The 21367-nt window shown below is 47.2% G+C and overlaps 1 protein-coding gene across 2 annotated transcripts in view; it reads left to right on the top strand.

Annotated features, from left to right (window-relative positions):
- IQGAP2 (IQ motif containing GTPase activating protein 2) overlaps nucleotides 1-21367 on the top strand; it is a 264000-nt gene that overhangs the window by 162733 nt on the left and 79900 nt on the right. For both annotated transcript variants that reach the window (XM_075270512.1, XM_075270502.1), the window contains 4 exons: nucleotides 2674-2837; nucleotides 3104-3264; nucleotides 14027-14151; nucleotides 14235-14398. In XM_075270512.1, the coding sequence (XP_075126613.1) occupies nucleotides 2674-2837; nucleotides 3104-3264; nucleotides 14027-14151; nucleotides 14235-14398 (614 nt within the window). The remainder of the gene's footprint in view (nucleotides 1-2673; nucleotides 2838-3103; nucleotides 3265-14026; nucleotides 14152-14234; nucleotides 14399-21367) is intronic.

The raw sequence follows: 21367 nt of genomic DNA, 5'->3' as shown, positions 1-21367 counted from the left end.
ATCACACCTTTACATTGTGGTTTGTTTAATCCTTTCATTTTATAACCTACATATATAAGTGAATAATTCTAAATACATTCGGGGGATTTACTATTCCCTCTACGCAAGAAACATCGTGTGGCACATCATTGGTGCATGGCCTCCTTTTGCTCCAAAGATGCGCCATTTTGATTTTCTTGTACCCCACTCAATTTTATAAAAGTGGGCAGAGAACCAAGGACATTAAAGTGGAGACACCTCGGCCTGACATACTTACTATTACTATAAATGTATTATTGCTCTCCATTCTAGCTCATGGAGGAGACCCTTTATGGTGCTCGTATCCCGTGGTGTGACATATGGAGAGGGACTGTTGTCCTGGTGCTCTCTGACTATCACTCTCAGTTGTTTAAGGATTGAAAGGAGCATTATATTGTTGTCGCATGTAAGGTGTGTTCTCTTCACGGTTCACAATATAACTATGTCTACAGAATAGAAATTGTGCTTTAAAGGCCAATTCCTATCTTACAAAGTGATGTCCTATTGCTAGGATATGCCATTACTTTATGATCAGGGAGTCTGATCCATAATACACCACCAGTCATGAGAATGAAGAGGTTGTACCTGGATTTGTACAGCATCGCCGCGACCATCTACTGTGCAGAGGAACTGTAACGCGGCTCCATCTGGGTGGGCAATGGGCAGAAAAAATTGGGGAGGCGGTTCTACCCCAGCGCTGTAGCCCCTTCATTCTTAGATTTGGTGGCCCCAGAGGTCGAACCCTCACCGATCATAAGGTGATAGCCTAATCGACCCAAGAGCCATCACTTTACAAGATGAGAATACTCCTTTAAGTATAAATGCGTGAACAGAATCCGCTTGGACAAAGTGGAGAATATCAATCCTGTTTCATGTTGTTATGTTCTATGTTACGTCCTCCGCCAGGTGAATCAGGAATTTTCAGCATTTCATGGTCATATGAAATCATTGACATACCATAGCATACAATCCAACGTCTATTTTCTTCTTGCAAAGAGGGTTTTTAAGTTCATAGTCTTTTATGTTTCCACTAACTTGCATACTTCCAACCAAGCGCTTCTAGAATTAACCCCTAGCGTCTGTGCTCATCCATTCCTGTGTGCAGTGCCTGCATGTGTATTGTTCTAATTGTCCCTTTGAGGATTACAATCGCTGAACATGATCTGACGCACTCTCTGTGTTCTAACATGAATGTACTAACATGGTTTGCTGCCTGGTGCAGGTTTGGCTGTGAGCGTGTGAGTCTGGGTCGTACATATCTAATTCTTCCCATGTGTCGTCACAATATGAATCTTTACGGTGTTGTCATATAGGTCCGACAGGTACTCAGGGATGGTTGTCATTCGTTGAACATTACATGTAGTCTGTAACGTTTTTGTTGAGTATTACATTACATTTCTGCACTAAATATCAACTTGTTTATAAAAGTAATATCAACCTGAAATAAAAAATTTCACTACCTGGAGTCTTGTGCTTGTTCTGAAGTTGACTCTCATAAGCAAGCTGGGCATGGGGATGGTCAAGAGCCCATAATGGTTATGTCCAAATCATCTCAATCCCTCCCATATCCTATAGTAAGAGGTTTTTGTGGAGCCCAATTCATTACTAACACATCTAAAAAACCAATCCTTCAACTAGCCATAAATATTCAACCAATGTTGTCCAAACTTTCCATTATTGGTGAATTGATCAATACTGTAACGTGTACGGGGTACCCCAAATGGGCCATAAGCTCTTCTATCTAGAGAAACAATGAGTAGGCATGTTACATTTTATAGGGGTTCATCCATGAAAAACATCACCCGTTGGGAGGATAGATGATAAATGTGTGTGGTCTGGGAATCCAACTTCCGAGGCTTCCCAATGAATTACAAGGGTCCTTTGTCCCCATTTGAAAGGAGCAGTGACCAGACATGTGCACTACCACTCTGGTCAGTCTTCACGGGACCGATTGACATAACGGGGAATATCACCCAATTAATATCGATCCGCCCCATTCCATGATCTGTGAATAGAGCTGCAGTGCATGTGAGGAACCACTGCTTCATCCAAATGGGAGACATGGGACCTCTCATGGTTGGTGGGGGATTTCAGCAGTCAGCCCCCCCAATGACCAGATATTTATCAATAGAGGATAAATGTTTATTGTGGACCAAACCCTTTAACATGTCTGACGTTGTGTTCCTCTTTGATATAATAGGCTTTTGGACATGACTGGCTGAGACTTACACCTTCTCCCTATTAAAATAATCATAAATACTCATGGCGTGATCAGTCTATGACTCTATGGGTCAGTACATTGACCATCCATCCGTGCACCGCTTGCTCTATGGGCAGCATAGATACATAATTTGTAATAATAATTCTGATGGTATGTGGGGACCTTTTTAGACCCTGATACTTTCTTGATGCCCATCATTGACCCTACAATATAATTGCTTGTGGTATAATTGGTGGTTAGTTGTGTTTTTAGGTTTAGATTGTCACGTTTGACTTTCCTTCCATCTTTCACACTTAGATTTGTTATTTCTTTTTATAAAGCATATTTTAATATTCCTTAATATAGTATCTCACTCAGGTAAGTATAGCTGTCTCTTTTGTACACCATTCAGCAATGGCCTGACTAACTTTCCTTTTTGATCTACTGTAATTTAGCGCTAGGAGCTGTGGATAAAATAAATACTGCCATCCGCAATGGAGATTCCTCCCAAACCCTGGCGGCTCTGCAGCTCCCTGAGGCACACATGCCAGCTGTCCACCCATTTGCCGAGACCCTGTACCAGAATGAACTCTTAAGTCTGCAAAATCAAAATCCTGCGGTAAGAGACCACTGATAAGCGGCCAGTTTAATATAAGTAGCGTTTCTTCTAATATGTCGCTATTATACAATAGAAAAAAAAATCCCATATTGACCTGATTCCATTTCTTCTTACCATAGATCTTACTCGAAAAAGTTCCATTGTATTTAGTTGAATTCTACATATATCTGATGTCACTCTTTATTACACAGTACAAGGGTACATATCATTGCTCATGTGAGATGTGGCAGTAAATGACCTGTAATGCCTGTACTTTGTGTATATAGAACCACCTGACACAAGAGGAGCTGTTCATTGCTGTGGAGATGTTGTCTGCTGTTGCGCTGGTGAATCAAGCTTTGGAGACAAATGATGTCACCTCTGCCCACAACCACCTTATCAGTCCGGCCATAGGTCTCAATAATCTGGAGGAGGACAATATGCAGCGGTAGGTACAATCTGTGCAACATCCAAAACAATGTTATGAACTATAGTAAACTGGAGAATGACATTTTTTTCCCTCCTTATATAATAGTCTTAAAGGTGTTGCATACATTTGTAAATGGATAGCCTTGTTATGGATATAAATGTATATTGTGCCATCATCTGTGCACTCCTTACTTTGACATGTCTATAATATAAAAATTGACATCAAAAAGTCCATCTACTCTTTGGAAGTCAAAACGCTCAAAAACGGTAAAGAATAATATGGGCTGTAATACAGACACAAGCAGCGTGTGTATGGGGGAGTTGGGATGAATAGCTGGCAGCTGAAATTGAGCATTCGGCTGACAACAATTAAAAGCATATAGCCAGCTTTATACTAACAATCCCTCCCTCTCGTATTACATGTGGGTGCAAGTGGTAAGCTGGAAATGTGCTGCAGTAGGCAAGTCCTTATGTGGTGTTATTGTATGAATTAACATGTAGTTGTAATATCCTATTGTAGTGTTTTTGTATTTATTAATAAAGAGTAATCGTCATATTGTCGTGTTATTGTATTAATATGTAGTACTATTGTCATATAGTATGTAGTATTACTGTATTAATATGCAGTACTATTGTCATATTGTAGTGTTATATTTATTGGCAATACTGATGTTATATTGTATTTTATTGTATTCATTGTAGTGTAATTATATTCATTAAAGGGGTTATCCGTTTTTTAATAAATATGGGCCATATAACCGGACGCAACAATACAAAACACTTCCTAATTAGAGATGAGCGAACACTAAAATGTTCGAGGTTCGAAATTCGATTCGAACAGCCGCTCAATGTTCGTGTGTTCGAACGGGTTTCGAACCCCATTATAGTCTATGGGGAACAGATACTCGTTAAGGGGGAAACCCAAATCCGTGTCTGGAGGGTCACCAAGTCCACTATGACACCCCAGGAAATGATACCAACACCTCTGGAATGACACTGGGACAGCAGGGGAAGCATGTCTGGGGGCATCTAACACACCAAAGACCCTCTATTACCCCAACATCACAGCCTAACAACTACACACTTTACACACTCAATACCACCTCTCTGACAGTAGGAAAACACCTTGAAACATGTGTATTTGGCACTTGCAGTGAGGAGAGCTTGTCACCAGCAGTGAATTTGGCCCTTGTAGTAAGTTGAGGTTGGCACCAACATTTGTTTTGAAAATCAGGGTGGATTGAGCCTCTAACCAGCAGAGTTTGGGCAAATTCATGGTGGAGGGAGCCTCTAAAAACCCCAGTTTGGACCAATTCATGGTGGAGGGAGCCTCTAAAAACCCCAGTTTGGACCAATTCATGGTGGAGGGAGCCTCTAAACAGCCCAGTTTGGACCAATTCATGGTGGAGGGAGCCTCTAAACAGCCCAGTTTGGACCAATTCATGGTGGAGGGAGCCTCTAAAAACCCCAGTTTGAACCAATTCATGATGGAGGGAGCCTCTAAACAGCCCAGTTTGGGCAAATTCATGGTGGAGGGAGCCTCTAAAAACCCCCAGTTTGGACCAATTCATGGTGGAGGGAGCCTCTAAAAACCCCAGTTTGGACCAATTCATGGTGGAGGGAGCCTCTAAACAGCTCAGTTTGGGCAAATTCATGGTGGAGGGAGCCTCTAACCAGCCCAGTTTGGACCAATTAATGGTGGAGGGAGCCTCTAAAAACCCCAGTTTGGACCAATTCATGGTGGAGGGAGCCTCTAAAAACTCCAGTTTGGACCAATTCATGATGGAGGGAGCCTCTAAACAGCCCAGTTTGGGCAAATTCATGGTGGAGGGAGCCTCTAAACAGCCCAGTTTGGACCAATTCATGGTGGAGGGAGCCTCTAAAAACCCCAGTTTGGACCAATTCATGGTGGAGGGAGCCTCTAAAAACCCCAGTTTGGACCAATTCATGGTGGAGGGAGCCTCTAAAAACCCCAGTTTGGACCAATTCATGGTGGAGGGAGCCTCTAAAAACCCCAGTTTGGACCAATTCATGGTGGAGGGAGCCTCTAAAAACCCCAGTTTGGACCAATTCATGGTGGAGGGAGCCTCTAAAAACCCCAGTTTGGACCAATTCATGGTGGAGGGAGCCTCTAAAAACCCCAGTTTGGACCAATTCATGGTGGAGGGAGCCTCTAAACAGCCCAGTTTGGGCAAATTCATGGTGGAGGGAGCCTCTAAAAACCCCCAGTTTGGACCAATTCATGGTGGAGGGAGCCTCTAAAAACCCCAGTTTGGACCAATTCATGGTGGAGGGAGCCTCTAAACAGCCCAGTTTGGACCAATTCATGGTGGAGGGAGCCTCTAAAAACCCCAGTTTGGACCAATTCATGGTGGAGGGAGCCTCTAAAAACCCCAGTTTGGACCAATTCATGGTGGAGGGAGCCTCTAAACAGCCCAGTTTGGGCAAATTCATGGTGGAGGGAGCCTCTAAAAACCCCCAGTTTGGACCAATTCATGGTGGAGGGAGCCTCTAAAAACCCCAGTTTGGACCAATTCATGGTGGAGGGAGCCTCTAAACAGCCCAGTTTGGGCAAATTCATGGTGGAGGGAGCCTCTAAACAGCCCAGTTTGGGCAAATTCATGGTGGAGGGAGCCTCTAAAAACCCCAGTTTGGACCAATTCATGGTGGAGGGAGCCTCTAAAAACCCCAGTTTGGACCAATTCATGGTGGAGGGAGCCTCTAAAAACCCCAGTTTGGACCAATTCATGATGGAGGGAGCCTCTAAACAGCCCAGTTTGGACCAATTCATGGTGGAGAGAGCCTCTAAAAACCCCAGTTTGGACCAATTCATGGTGGAGGGAGCCTCTAAACAGGCCAGTTTGGGCAAATTCATGGTGGAGGGAGCCTCTAACCAGCCCAGTTTGGACCAATTCATGGTGGAGGGAGCCTCTAAACAGGCCAGTTTGGGCAAATTCATGGTGGAGGGAGCCTCTAAACAGCCCAGTTTGGGCAAATTCATGGTGGAGGGAGCCTCTAACCAGCCCAGTTTGGACCAATTCATGGTGGAGGGAGCCTCTAAAAACCCCAGTTTGGACCAATTCATGGTGGAGGGAGCCTCTAAACAGCCCAGTTTGGACCAATTCATGGTGGAGGGAGCCTCTAAAAACCCCAGTTTGGACCAATTCATGGTGGAGGGAGCCTCTAAACAGCCCAGTTTGGACCAATTCATGGTGGAGGGAGCCTCTAAAAACCCCAGTTTGGACCAATTCATGGTGGAGGGAGCCTCTAAAAACCCCAGTTTGGACCAATTCATGATGGAGGGAGCCTCTAAACAGCCCAGTTTGGACCAATTCATGGTGGAGAGAGCCTCTAAAAACCCCAGTTTGGACCAATTCATGGTGGAGGGAGCCGCTAAACAGCCCAGTTTGGGCAAATTCATGGTGGAGGGAGCCTCTAAACAGGCCAGTTTGGGCAAATTCATGGTGGAGGGAGCCTCTAACCAGCCCAGTTTGGACCAATTCATGGTGGAGGGAGCCTCTAAAAACCCCAGTTTGGACCAATTCATGGTGGAGGGAGCCGCTAAACAGCCCAGTTTGGACCAATTCATGGTGGAGGGAGCCTCTAACCAGCAGAGTTGGTGGAAATCAGGGTGGAGGGAGCCTCTAACCAGCAGAGTTGTGGGAAAGCAGGGTGGAGGGAGCCTCTAACCAGCAGAGTTGGTGGAAATCAGGGTGGAGGGAGCCTCTAACCAGCAGAGTTGTGGGAAAGCAGGGTGGAGGGAGCCTCTAACCAGCAGAGTTGTGGGAAAGCAGGGTGGAGGGAGCCTCTAACCAGCAGAGTTGTGGAAAAGCAGGGTGGAGGGAGCCTCTAACCAGCAGAGTTGTGGGAAAGCAGGGTGGAGGGAGCCTCTAACCAGCAGAGTTGGTGGAAATCAGGGTGGAGGGAGCCTCTAACCAGCAGAGTTGGGGGAAATCAGGGTGGAGGGAGCCTAGTATTAGCAGAATTGTGCAACGCTTATGGTGGATGAGTAGGAGGATGCGGAGGAATTGGAGAGGTTGAGTACAGACATGGAGTTTCATGTTGGGGTGCTTTACACAGGTGGGCCCAAAAATGAAGGCTCTATCCAGTGGTGGTTCATTTTTATCAAAGTGAGCCGGTCGGCACTCTCAGCTGACAGACGGGTGCGCTTGTCAGTGATGATGCCACCGGCTGCACTGAACACCCTCTCAGATAGGACGCTGGCGGCAGGACAGGACAGCACCTCCAAGGCATATAGGGCAAGTTCAAGCCACAGGTCCAACTTCGACACCCAATACGTGTAGGGCGCAGAGGGGTCGGAGAGGACAGGGCTGTGGTCGGAAAGGTATTCCCGCAACATGCGCCTATACTTCTCACGCCTGGTGACACTAGGACCCTCCGTGGCGGCACTTTGGCGAGGGGGTGCCATCAAGGTGTCCCAGACCTTAGACAGTGTGCCCCTCGTTTGTGTGGACCGGTGAGAACTTGGTTGCCTACTGGAGGAACTGCCCTCCCTGCCGCCAACGTCACATGCTGGAAACATCTCCATCATATTCTGCACCAATTGCCTGTGGCAAGCATTGATGCGATTGGCCCTCCCCTCTACCGGAATAAAAGACGAGATGTTGTTTTTATACTGGGGGTCAGGGATAGCAAAGATCCAGTACTGGTTGTCCTCCATGATTTTGACAATACGCTTGTCGGTTGTAAAGCACCCCAACATGAACTCAGCCATGTCTGCCACAGTGTTAGTTGGCATGACTCCTCTGGCCCCACCGGAAAGTTCAATCTCCATTTCCTCCTCATCCTCCATGTCTACCCATCCGCGCTGCAACAATGGGACGATTCGAAGTTGCCCGGAAGCCTCCTGTATCACCATCACATCATCGGACAACTCTTCTTCCTCCTCCTCCTCCTCCTCCTCCTCCTCCTCCTCCTCCTCCATTAAACGCAGTGAAGCGGACAGATGTGTGGACCTACTCTCCAGCTGTGACGGATCGGATGCTATCCCTAACTCCTCTGTGTGATCTGAGTTATCCCTGATGTCAATCAGGGATTCTCTCAGAACACACAAGAGCGGGATTGTAAGGCTCACCATCGCATCCTCAGAGCTCACCCTCCTTGTGGACTCCTCAAACACCCGTAGGATGTCACAAAGGTCTCTCATCCATGGCCACTCATGGATGTGAAACTGAGGCAGCTGACTTTGTGGCACCCTAGGGTTTTGTAGCTGGTATTCCATCAAAGGTCTCTGCTGCTCAACCACTCTATTCAACATCTGAAACGTTGAGTTCCAGCGTGTGGGGACGTCGCACAAAAGCCGGTGTTGTGGCACATGCAGGCATTGCTGGAGAGATTTTAAGCTAGCAGCGGCTACTGTCGACTTGCGAAAGTGGGCGCACATGCGCCGCACTTTCACCAGTAGCTCTGGAACATTGGGGTAGCTCTTTAGGAAACGTTGCACCACTAGGTTGAAGACGTGGGCCAGGCATGGAACATGGAGTCCGGCAAGCTCCAGAGCTGCTACCAGGTTCCGGCCGTTATCACAAACGACCATGCCTGGGCCCAGGTGCAGCGGCTCAAACCATATTGCCGTCTCATCGAGGAGGGTATCCCTCACCTCGGAGGCAGTGTGCTGTCTTTCCCCCAAGCTGATCAGCTTCAGCACAGCCTGCTGACGTCTACCAACGCCAGTGCTGCAACGTTTCCAACTCGTAGCTGGGGTCAATCTAACAGCGGAGGAGGAGGCGGTGGCGGCGGAGGAGGCGGTGGTGGAGGAGGAGGCGGTAGAGGAGGAGGAGGAGGGGGGTGTTCTTCTCGTGTCCCTGCCAGGAATGTTAGGCGGGGAGACGAGGTACACCGGGCCAGTTTGGGAAGCAGTCCCAGCCTCAACTACATTCACCCAGTGTGCCGTCAGTGAAATGTAGCGTCCCTGTCCGCATGCACTTGTCCACGCGTCGGTGGTCAAGTGGACCTTTGTGCAAAGCGCGGAACTAAGGGCCCGCCTGATGTTGAGTGACACGTGCTGGTGCAAGGCGGGGACGGCACACCGGGAGAAGTAGTGACGGCTAGGGACGGCATAGCGAGGTGCCGCAGTTGCCATCAGGTCCAGGAAGGCGGGAGTTTCAACAAGCCGGAACGCCAACATCTCCTGGGCCAGCAGTTTAGTGATGTTGGCGTTCAAGGCTTGCGCGTGTGGGTGGTTAGCAGTGTATTTCTGCCGCCGCTCCAATGTCTGAGAGATGGTGGGTTGTTGTAAAGAAGCGCCTGATGGTGCCTTTGATGGTGCAGGAGAAGGAGATAAGACAGGAACAGGGGAGGATGAGGGAGAAGTCAACAAAGTGGCGGAGGCAGATGAAGTGGTGTCCTGGCTCGTCCTCTGGAGTGCATCGCCAGCACAGTCAGCAGTGGCAGAGGCAGTGGCAGTGGCGTGAACGGCAGGCGGCCTTTGTCCTGCCGTTGCTGCCTGCCACTGATTCCAGTGCTTGGATTCCAAATGACGGCGCATTGAAGTGGTGGACAGGTTGCTCTTCTCAGAGCCCCTAATCAATTTCGAGAGGCAAATTGTGCAGACAACACTATATCTGTCCTCGGCGCATTCCTTGAAAAAACTCCACACCTTCGAGAAACGTGCCCTCGAGGTGGGAGTTTTTCGGGGCTGGGTACGAACTGGAACATCTTGGGAGATTCCGGGTGTGGCCTGGCTTCGCCTAAGCTGCTGACCTCTGCCTCTGCCTCTAGCTACCCTTTTTGGTGCTGCACTTGCCTCAACATCCACACTACTTTCCCCGCTTGACATCCCCCCTGTCCAGGTCGGGTCAGTGTCCTCATCATCCACCACTTCCTCTTCCAACTCCTGTCTCATCTCCTCCTCCCGCACAATGCGCCGGTCAACTGGATGCCCTGACGGCAACTGCGTCACATCATCGTCGATGAGGGTGGGTTGCTGGTCATCCACCACCAAATCGAATGGAGATGGAGGAGACTCTAGTGTTTGAGCATCTGGACACAGATGCTCCTCTGTTAGGTTCGTGGAATCGTGACGTGGAGAGGCAGGTTGAGGGACAATGAAAGGAGCGGAGAACAGCTCTGGGGAGCAGGGACAGTTGGGGTTATTGTTCTGTGAAGCTTGGGAAATTTGGGAGGAAGGAGGACAAGACTGTTGGGTAATAGGAGGAGAGGAGGCAGAGTCTGACTGGCTGCTGGACAATGTGCTGTAAGCGTTCTCTGACAGCCATTGCAAGACCTGTTCCTGGTTCTCGGGCCTACTAAGGTTTGTACCCTGCAGTTTAGTTAATGTGGCAAGCAACCCTGGCACTGTGGAGTGGCGCAATGCTTGCTGCCCCACAGGAGTAGGCACGGGACGCCCTGTGGCTTCACTGCTACCTTGCTCCCCAGAACCATTCCCCCGACCTCGCCCACGGCCTCGTCCACGTCCCTTTCCGGGAGCCTTGCGCATTTTGAATTCCCAGTTAGAAATTGGCACTATATACCAGTAGCAAAAATTGTGGGTGCACGTAACCCCAATATATTCTTTGAATTCCCAGTCAGACAATGGCACTATATACCAGTAGCAAGAAATGAGGGTATTTATAACCCCAATATATTCTTTGAATTCCCAGTCAGAAACTGGCACTATATGGCAGTAGCAAGAAATGAGGGTATTTATAACCCCAATATATTCTTTGAATTCCCAGTCAGACAATGGCACTGTATACCAGTAGTAAAAATTGTGGGTGCACGTATCCCCAATATATTCTTTGAATTACCAGTCAGAAACTGGCACTATATGGCAGTAGCAAGAAATGAGGGTATTTGTAACCCCAATATATTCTTTGAATTCCCAGTCAGAAACTGGCACTGTATACCAGTAGTAAAAATTGTGGGTGCACGTAACCCCAATATATTCTTTGAATTCCCAGTCAGACAATGGCACTGTATACCAGTAGTAAAAATTGTGGGTGCACGTAACCCCAATATATTCTTTGAATTCCCAGTCAGAAACTGGCACTATATGGCAGTAGCAAGAAATGAGGGTATTTATAACCCCAATATATTCTTTGAATTCCCAGTCAGACAATGGCACTGTATACCAGTAGTAAAAATTGTGGGTGCACGTAACCCCAATATATTCTTTGAATTACCAGTCAGAAACTGGCACTATATGGCAGTAGCAAGAAATGAGGGTATTTGTAACCCCAATATATTCTTTGAATTCCCAGTCAGAAACTGGCACTGTATACCAGTAGTAAAAATTGTGGGTGCACGTAACCCCAATATATTCTTTGAATTACCAGTCAGAAACTGGCACTATATGGCAGTAGCAAGAAATGAGGGTATTTATAACCCCAATATATTCTTTGAATTCCCAGTCAGAAACTGGCACTATATGGCAGTAGCAAGAAATGAGGGTATTTATAACCCCAATATATTCTTTGAATTCCCAGTCAGAAACTGGCACTATATGGCAGTAGCAAGAAATGAGGGTATTTATAACCCCAATATATTCTTTGAATTCCCAGTCAGACAATGGCACTGTATACCAGTAGTAAAAATTGTGGGTGCACGTAACCTCAATATATTCTTTGAATTACCAGTCAGAAACTGGCACTATATGGCAGTAGCAAGAAATGAGGGTATTTGTAACCCCAATATATTCTTTGAATTCCCAGTCAGAAACTGGCACTGTATACCAGTAGTAAAAATTGTGGGTGCACGTAACCCCAATATATTCTTTGAATTCCCAGTCAGACAATGGCACTATATACCAGTAGCAAGAAATGAGGGTATTTATAACCCCAATATATTCTTTGAATTCCCAGTCAGACAATGGCACTGTATACCAGTAGTAAAAATTGTGGGTGCACGTAACCCCAATATATTCTTTGAATTACCAGTCAGAAACTGGCACTATATGGCAGTAGCAAGAAATGAGGGTATTTGTAACCCCAATATATTCTTTGAATTCCCAGTCAGAAACTGGCACTGTATACCAGTAGTAAAAATTGTGGGTGCACGTAACCCCAATATATTCTTTGAATTACCAGTCAGAAACTGGCACTATATGGCAGTAGCAAGAAATGAGGGTATTTGTAACCCCAATATATTCTTTGAATTCCCAGTCAGAAACTGGCACTGTATACCAGTAGTAAAAATTGTGGGTGCACGTAACCCCAATATATTCTTTGAATTCCCAGTCAGACAATGGCACTATATACCAGTAGCAAGAAATGAGGGTATTTATAACCCCAATATATTCTTTGAATTCCCAGTCAGACAATGGCACTGTATACCAGTAGTAAAAATTGTGGGTGCACGTAACCCCAATATATTCTTTGAATTCCCAGTCAGAAACTGGCACTATATGGCAGTAGCAAGAAATGAGGGTATTTATAACCCCAATATATTCTTTGAATTCCCAGTCAGACAATGGCACTGTATACCAGTAGTAAAAATTGTGGGTGCACGTAACCCCAATATATTCTTTGAATTACCAGTCAGAAACTGGCACTATATGGCAGTAGCAAGAAATGAGGGTATTTGTAACCCCAATATATTCTTTGAATTCCCAGTCAGAAACTGGCACTGTATACCAGTAGTAAAAATTGTGGGTGCACGTAACCCCAATATATTCTTTGAATTCCCAGTCAGACAATGGCACTATATACCAGTAGCAAGAAATGAGGGTATTTATAACCCCAATATATTCTTTGAATTACCAGTCAGAAACTGGCACTGTATACCAGTAGTAAAAATTGTGGGTGCACGTAACCCCAATATATTCTTTGAATTCCCAGTCAGACAATGGCACTATATGGCAGTAGCAAAAATAGTGGGTGTATATAGCCCCAATTCTATTGCTAGGGGACTTGCAGGGTATTTCTGGGGTGAAGGTGGGGGGGCACACCGTTGGAACGGGTATCGGGGGTATATATCGGGTATACGGGAATACACTGACAGTGTATTCCATTCAGGATCCTGGGAAAGCTGGGTTGCGGCGATTGAGCCCGTCAGTGCCACGTTACACTGACAAGCTTCTCCCTGGAATTTAGCTCTTACAAGAGCTGTTGTGGTTGTCTTCTCCTTCCTATCCTAGCCTGTCCCTGCCTACCCAGAATCTAAGCCCTAGCTAACTGGACGGAAACCTCCGTCCCCGGTGAATTGCAAGCTCAGAATGACGCGAACCTGGGCGGCGCTGTTCTTTTAAATTAGAGGTCACATGTTTTCGGCAGCCAATGGGTTTTGCCTACTTTTCTCAACGTCACCGGTGTCGTAGTTCCTGTCCCACCTACCCTGCGCTGTTATTGGAGCAAAAAAGGCGCCAGGGAAGGTGGGAGGGGAATCGAGTAATGGCGCACTTTACCACGCGGTGTTCGATTCGATTCGAACATGCCGAACAGCCTAATATCCGATCGAACATGAGTTCGATAGAACACTGTTCGCTCATCTCTATTCCTAATATATAAACCGTTTAAATTCAGCACCATTTATCTGATTTACTTTAAGGTCATTGACCTCATTTGTGACGTTTCATTTGCAAGCTCACTAGCTTTGGAGGCTGGGTAAACCCTTTAATATGCAGTACTATTGTCATATTACAGCCCTCAAGTGTTACTGTATTACTAATAGGTTATACATACTTTTATAGAGGGTTTGGTCGCAATATTGTGGGGAAAGATTTCATTGTATTGCTTGTAGTTTGGTCTCCAGTATGAACCAGTTGTAATGGCTTAGGTTTGAGCCTTGCCTCCATACTGAATCCTTCTTTCTCCGTTCTCCAGTTATGTCAGTACACTGGTATCCAGTAAGAAGAAAGCTGCAGCACAAGGACACAGCTACTTAAGTTGGAATGAAATTCAGAACTACGTTGATGTAGTCAATAGTGAAGTCCATGAAGAAAATGAACGTAAGTCCTAGATGTGTATTGCAGTTCAGTTGCTGGGTTACATACTGTACATATGTGTTTATACCATTATTGTTTCTTTTTAGGTATTATTGCCATTGGGATCATTAATGAAGCCCTTGAGCAGGGAAATCCAGAGAACACACTGCAAGCTCTTCTGGCACCAAGTGCCAAACTTCAAGCAGTTTCGCCAGACAACGCTTGGCATTACCAAGACATTCTCCATCTGGCCAAGGTTCAGAAATGCAAGGTTTGTGTTTTCTTCAGACTCAAACACTGTACCCATGATGGTGTTGTAGAAGGAGGCCTTTTTCTATCAAGAACAATTAATAATATTAGCTCACATAACAAATTTATGGGTTACTAGCTGGTACCCCCGACTTCGTCTGCGGTGATTGTAGAAGTGGGTAAATACAGGCGCGGGTAAGGTTTTAGTACTGTGTATAAGGTATGGGATATGAAATGTAACTTTGTATCTTGTTTTTGTAATTCTGAGAATATGTGAGACTTTTGTGTTGAACGTAATTTGTATTTCAGCTGCTATACGGTGTTGTTATAAACTGTACATAGTGTCTTTGGGACAGAGGTATTTCAAGTTAATATACTTCGATATACGACATTGTATGATTTGTTATTTTCCGCTAGTTCATGTAAGTTTTGGGCACAGGATACTCTTGAGCAGCCACATAAAGTTGTCCATGTGAGAAGCCTGGTGTGGCCAAATGTATTCCTGCTACTTTCAGCGTTTGTCCTTGGGATTTATTAATGGTCATTGTAAAAGCCAATTTAAGGGGAAATTGTAGTCGTGTGAATTGAAATGGGAAATTATTTGATATAATTGGAATGCGTGGGGTTAATACACTGTCACCTTTAGCTGCTCCTGTAAGGATAGTGGCTTCAATGATATTTGTTCCTAGTAGTGTGACACGTAGCCTCGTGCCATTACACAATCGGAGTGCATCCAGATTACGCATGAGTAGAACAGGGAAGCCAATCTTGAGTTCTAGTTTATGTGAAGGGACGCCGGGTAATTCTAAGGTGGGCAGTAAGGCAGATTGGTGACATTATTATCGACCGTTACTAGAGATGAGCGAACAGTGTTCTATCGAACACATGTTCGATCGGATATCAGGGTGTTCGCCATGTTCGAATCGAATCGAACACCACGTGGTAAAGTGCGCCAAAATTCGATTCCCCTCCCACCTTCCCTGGCGCCTTTTTTGCACCAATAACAGCGCAGGGGAGGTGGGACAGGAACTACGACACCGGGGGCATTGAAAAAAATTGGAAAAAGTCATTGGCTGCCGAAATCAGGTGACCTCCATTTTAGACAAATAGTGGATTTCAAATCCGGGTCATATGAGAATGTGAACTTTGTGACTATGAGACAGGGATAGCTAGGGATAACCTTTATTTAGGGGGGAATGTTATTAAAAATAACTTTTTGGGGCTCTATCGGGTGTGTAATTGTGATTTTTGTGAGATAAACTTTTTCCCATAGGGATGCATTGGCCAGCGCTGATTGGCCGAATTCCGTACTCTGGCCAATCAGTGCTGGCCAATGCATTCTATTAGCTTGATGAAGCAGAGTGTGTACAAGGGTTCAAGCGCACCCTCGGCTCTGATGTAGCAGAGCCGAGGCTGCACAAGGGTTCAAGCGCACCCTCGGCTCTGATGTAGGAGAGCCGAGGGTGCACTTGAACCCTTGTGCACCCTCAGCTCTGCTACATCAGAGCCGAGGGTGCGCTTGAACCCTTGTGCACACTCTGCTTCATCAAGCTAATAGAATGCATTGGCCAGCGCTGATTGGCCAATGTATTCTATTAGCCTGATGAAGTAGAGCTGAATGTGTGTGCTAAGCACACACATTCAGCTCTACTTCATCGGGCTAATAGAATGCATTGGCCAGCGCTGATTGGCCAGAGTACGGAACTCGACCAATCAGCGCTGGCTCTGCTGGAGGAGGCGGAGTCTAAGATCGCTCCACACCAGTCTCCATTCAGGTCCGACCTTAGACTCCGCCTCCTCCGGCAGAGCCAGCGCTGATTGGCCGAAGGCTGGCCAATGCATTCCTATGCGAATGCAGAGACTTAGCAGTGCTGAGTCAGTTTTGCTCAACTACACATCTGATGCACACTCGGCACTGCTACATCAGATGTAGCAATCTGATGTAGCAGAGCCGAGGGTGCACTAGAACCCCTGTGCAAACTCAGTTCACGCTAATAGAATGCATTGGCCAGCGCTGATTGGCCAATGCATTCTATTAGCCCGATGAAGTAGAGCTGAATGTGTGTGCTAAGCACACACATTCAGCACTGCTTCATCACGCCAATACAATGCATTAGCCAGTGCTGATTGGCCAGAGTACGGAATTCGGCCAATCAGCGCTGGCTCTGCTGGAGGAGGCGGAGTCTAAGATCGCTCCACACCAGTCTCCATTCAGGTCCGACCTTAGACTCCGCCTCCTCCAGCAGAGCCAGCGCTGATTGGCCGAATTCCGTACTCTGGCCAATCAGCACTGGCTAATGCATTGTATTGGCGTGATGAAGCAGTGCTGAATGTGTGTGCTTAGCACACACATTCAGCTCTACTTCATCGGGCTAATAGAATGCATTGGCCAGCGCTGATTGGCCGAATTCCGTACTCTGGCCAATCAGCACTGGCTAATGCATTGTATTGGCGTGATGAAGCAGTGCTGAATGTGTGTGCTTAGCACACACATTCAGCTCTACTTCATCGGGCTAATAGAATGCATTGGCCAATCAGCGCTGGCCAATGCATTCTATTAGCGTGAACTGAGTTTGCACAGGGGTTCTAGTGCACCCTCGGCTCTGCTACATCAGATTGCTACATCTGATGTAGCAGTGCCGAGTGTGCATCAGATGTGTAGTTGAGCAAAACTGACTCAGCACTGCTAAGTCTCTGCATTCGCATAGGAATGCATTGGCCAGCCTTCGGCCAATCAGCGCTGGCTCTGCCGGAGGAGGCGGAGTCTAAGGTCGGACCTGAATGGAGACTGGTGTGGAGCTATCTTAGACTCCGCCTCCTCCAGCAGAGCCAGCGCTGATTGGTCGAGTTCCGTACTCTGGCCAATCAGCACTGGCCAATGCATTTCTATGGGGAAAAGTTAGCTTGCGAAAATCGCAAACTGACAGGGATTTCCATGAAATAAAGTGACTTTTATGCCCCCAGACATGCTTCCCCTGCTGTCCCAGTGTCATTCCAGGGTGTTGGTATCATTTCCTGGGGTGTCATAGTGGACTTGGTGACCCTCCAGACACGAATTTGGGTTTCCCCCTTAACGAGTTTATGTTCCCCATAGACTATAATGGGGTTCGAAACCCATTCGAACACTCGAACAGTGAGCGGCTGTTCGAATCGAATTTCGAACCTCGAACATTTTAGTGTTCGCTCATCTCTAACCGTTACGTGTTTGTGGTGTGTTGAAACGGTACATCGGTGACTTTGGCTCATAAAACCGCAGCAAAATTTGCAACCAAAACGCTGTGTTAACGCAACGTGGTGCTTCAGCCTTAGGCCTCCTGCACAGAAATGGCACGGATATGGTTTTCACTGACCTATAGATTAAAAATAAATTGACAGGGCTGCAAATACGGAAAGGTGTAGGGAAGGTATAGGACATATATAGGACCTGCTCTATATTCTACAGCTCAATTTGTCCCGGACACACAGCCACAAAAACAGGATCTATATGTATGGGCCCATTGAAATGTACAGGACCATAGTGTTATCCACAATTTTAGATAAAAGTCTGGCCCTGTGCATGACAGTTTAGTAACTCCATGTGCCTCTTATTAATAGCAATTAACCCCATCATGTCCCTCACATTAACCCTTGTGTAAGAGTTACTGATATGTGAGAGACTTGGAGGTAATAATTAAGTATCTTCATTATTGAGGTCTTCTATTAGTACCTCCATATGTCTCACATATTAGTAACCTTTATATGAGGCACACAGGGGTTAATATGAGGGACATGATGGGGTTTATTCCTATTAATGTGAGGCACATGGAGTTACTAACACTAAACTAATAACCCCAAATGCCTGACATTAATGAGAATAGGAACTAAAGGAAGGAACCTGTGTGTTTCTTACTTGCACTTTGCTAGCAGCTTCCTCTCCTCATCGGGGAATCTTTGCAGCATGCAGACCACTATAGCAGGCAGAGACCTGAGCGATTAAGCTCCACCCCCTGGGTTTCCTGCACCCCTCTCAAAGGGGAGTGTCCTTATGCCTCAGCTCTAGCAGAGCACTGAAGGGACGCTCGGACTTATTTAACTCTTGCAGGTCCTGTGCTGCTGGCATGCCAGTGAAATATGGCAGGAGTGCCACTCTTGGCACGTGTGCCAGGGGTTGCTGATCTCTGCTGTAGAGGGTAATATGAATTTTGTGGCTTGCTATGGTCCAAAGTGTGTGAGATTGCAGAGATAGTGATGTGAATCTGGGTTTTGTGAGGGTCCTGGGAAAAACGTATGTGCGCTATTGTGACGAAAAGTAGCCTATTGCGCAATCCAGTGTAGTAACTATGTTTGTGGAAAATTTCAGTCAAATCGGTGGAGCAGGTTTTGCGTGATTGAGGAACAAACATCCAAACACACAAACTCACAAACTTTCACCTTTATAATATTAATAGGATGACACAAAGCATATGTATCTTCTATCCATAGTGTAGATGATGCAGATCTTATTAGTGGAACTGGTGGAGATGTTTTACTTTCCCCCCGGGAGTGCAGCCCAGCTAAATGTAGGCATATACCTGCTGGACAGGATCTATCTCTGCCCCATTTATTTCAATGGGAGCACTGGAATTGGCCAATTGCTGTATCTTGGATATCCCATTTAAGTGAAGTCCCATCCAGCAAAGGGGCTCCTAACTTCAGCTGGACTGCATTCCCAGCAGGGGGAAAACATCATTTCCCCCTTCCCCTCACCCCTCCTCCCTCTGTCTTCCCCATTCTAAGTATCAGTGAGGTCTCAGCAGTCAGACCCTCACCCATCAGCTAATGCTGCATTTGCCCAGTGGGGGCACTGTTGGGGAGTTGAACACCTGCTCCCAGGTCCCTCTCCATATATATTAAAGATTGCTGATGGTAGAGGCATAACTTGAAGTTTTTGGGTCCCAATATAACATATAACTGGACACCCACTTCCACGTGATAACTCTAATATTGGTGTCTTCTTACGGTGTAGAGTATCCTATGGCCTCCCCCTGGGAAACCATCTAATAAAAAAGATTGACTAAAAATGGAAAACCCAAGTCCTTGATCAAATGTAGCTTTACAGAAAACATAGCCTTTCCTCCCAATAGGAATATGTCCTTGTTTTTCCCATTCTAATACCCTAATAATAGTCAGGGCCGCCGATAGGCCAGTACTACTGGTACTGGCGTCAGGGGCCCGGCCAAATTGAAAAATGGGGGGGGCCCGGTTTTGGCCCGCCACCGTGTGCCGCCCCCCTGGCGCCCGTAGCAGTCATTGTGTATGTCCTATCTCAACTCAGATCTGCATCTAGAGGACGCAGATCTGAGTTGAAGACATACGCGGCTGAAGCAAGGAGCTGACACAGGTCAGCTTCTCGCTTCGCCGCTGCGCGCCTCTCTCCCTGACACATATGCAGCTGAAGCGAGGAGCTGACATGTGTCAGCTCCTCGCTTCGCCGCCGCCGCTGCTACTGGCTTGTAGATGCGATGTGATCACATCGCGTCTAAAAGCCAGTAGCCGGCGGCAGCAGCGAAGCGAGGAGCTGACACAGGTCAGCTCCTCGCTTCAGCCATCGCGTCTACAAGCCAGTAGCCGGCGGCGAAGCGAGGAGCTGACACAGGTCAGCTCCTTGCTTCGCGCTGCGCGCCTCTCTCGCTGTCACATATGCGGCTGAAGCGAGGAGCTGACCTGTGTCAGCTCCTCGCTTCTCCGCCTCCGCTACTGGCTTGTAGACGCGATGTGATGACGTCACATCGCGTCTATAACTGTGCGCCAGTGAGAGAGAGGTGCGCAGAGAGCTGCGAGGGAACGAAGGAGAAGGTAAGTCAGTCAGTGTAATGTGGAACGTGAAACTGGGGGCAGAGAGAGGACGGCATGACACTGGGGGCAGAGATGGAGAGGACATGAATATGGGGGCAGAGATGGAGGGACATGAATATGGGGGCAGCGATGGAGAGGACGACATGACAATGGGGGCAGAGATGGAGGGACATGAATATGGGGGCAGAGATGGAGGGGACATGAATATGGTGGCAGAGATGGAGGGGACATGAATATGGGGGCAGAGATGGAGGGGACATGAATATGGGGGCAGAGATGGAGAGGACGACATGACAATGGGGGCAGAGATGGAGGGACATGAATATGGGGCAGAGATGGAGGGGACATGAATATGGGGGCAGAGATGGAGAGGACGACATGACAATGGGGGTAGAGATGGAGGGGACATGAATATGGGGGCAGAGATGGAGGGGACATGAATCTGGGGGCAGAGATGGAGGGGACATGAATATGGGGGCAGAGATGGAGAGGACGACATGACAATGGGGGCAGAGATGGAGGGACATGAATATGGGGCAGAGATGGAGGGGACATGAATATGGGGGCAGAGATGGAGAGGACGGCATGACAATGGGGGCAGAGATGGAGGGGACATGAATATGGGGGCAGAGATGGAGGGGACCTGAATATGGGGGCAGAGATGGAGGGGACATGAATATGGGGGCAGAGATGGAGGGGACATGAATATGGGGGCAGAGATGGAGGGGACATGAATATGGGGGCAAAGATGGAGGGGACATGAATATGGGGGCAGAGATGGAGGGGACATGAATATGGGGGCAGAGATGGAGGGGACATGAATCTGGGGGTAGAGATGGAGGGGACATGAATATGGGGGCAGAGATGGAGGGCATGAATCTGGGGGTAGAGATGGAGGGGACATGAAACTGGGGGCAGAAATGGATGGGCGGACATGAATCTGGGGGCAGAGATTGGGTGGGAGACATGAAACTGGGTGTAGATGAAGGGTGTATATGAAGCTGGGGGAGAGATAGAGGGGGGACATATAATGTACGGGTGACTGTAGGAGGATTATACTGTGTGCGGGCACATGAAAAATTAATGAGAATGGGTGGAGTCAACATAACGGTGGGTGGGGCTAAATTTGCCGCGCCGCACATTTTGTCCCTCTTTTGGTTCTTCAAAAGTTGGCAGG

Source organism: Leptodactylus fuscus, chromosome 1 (assembly GCF_031893055.1).
Source record: "Leptodactylus fuscus isolate aLepFus1 chromosome 1, aLepFus1.hap2, whole genome shotgun sequence".
NCBI lineage: Eukaryota > Metazoa > Chordata > Amphibia > Anura > Leptodactylidae > Leptodactylus > Leptodactylus fuscus.
This window is presented reverse-complemented; position numbering and strand designations above follow the sequence as displayed.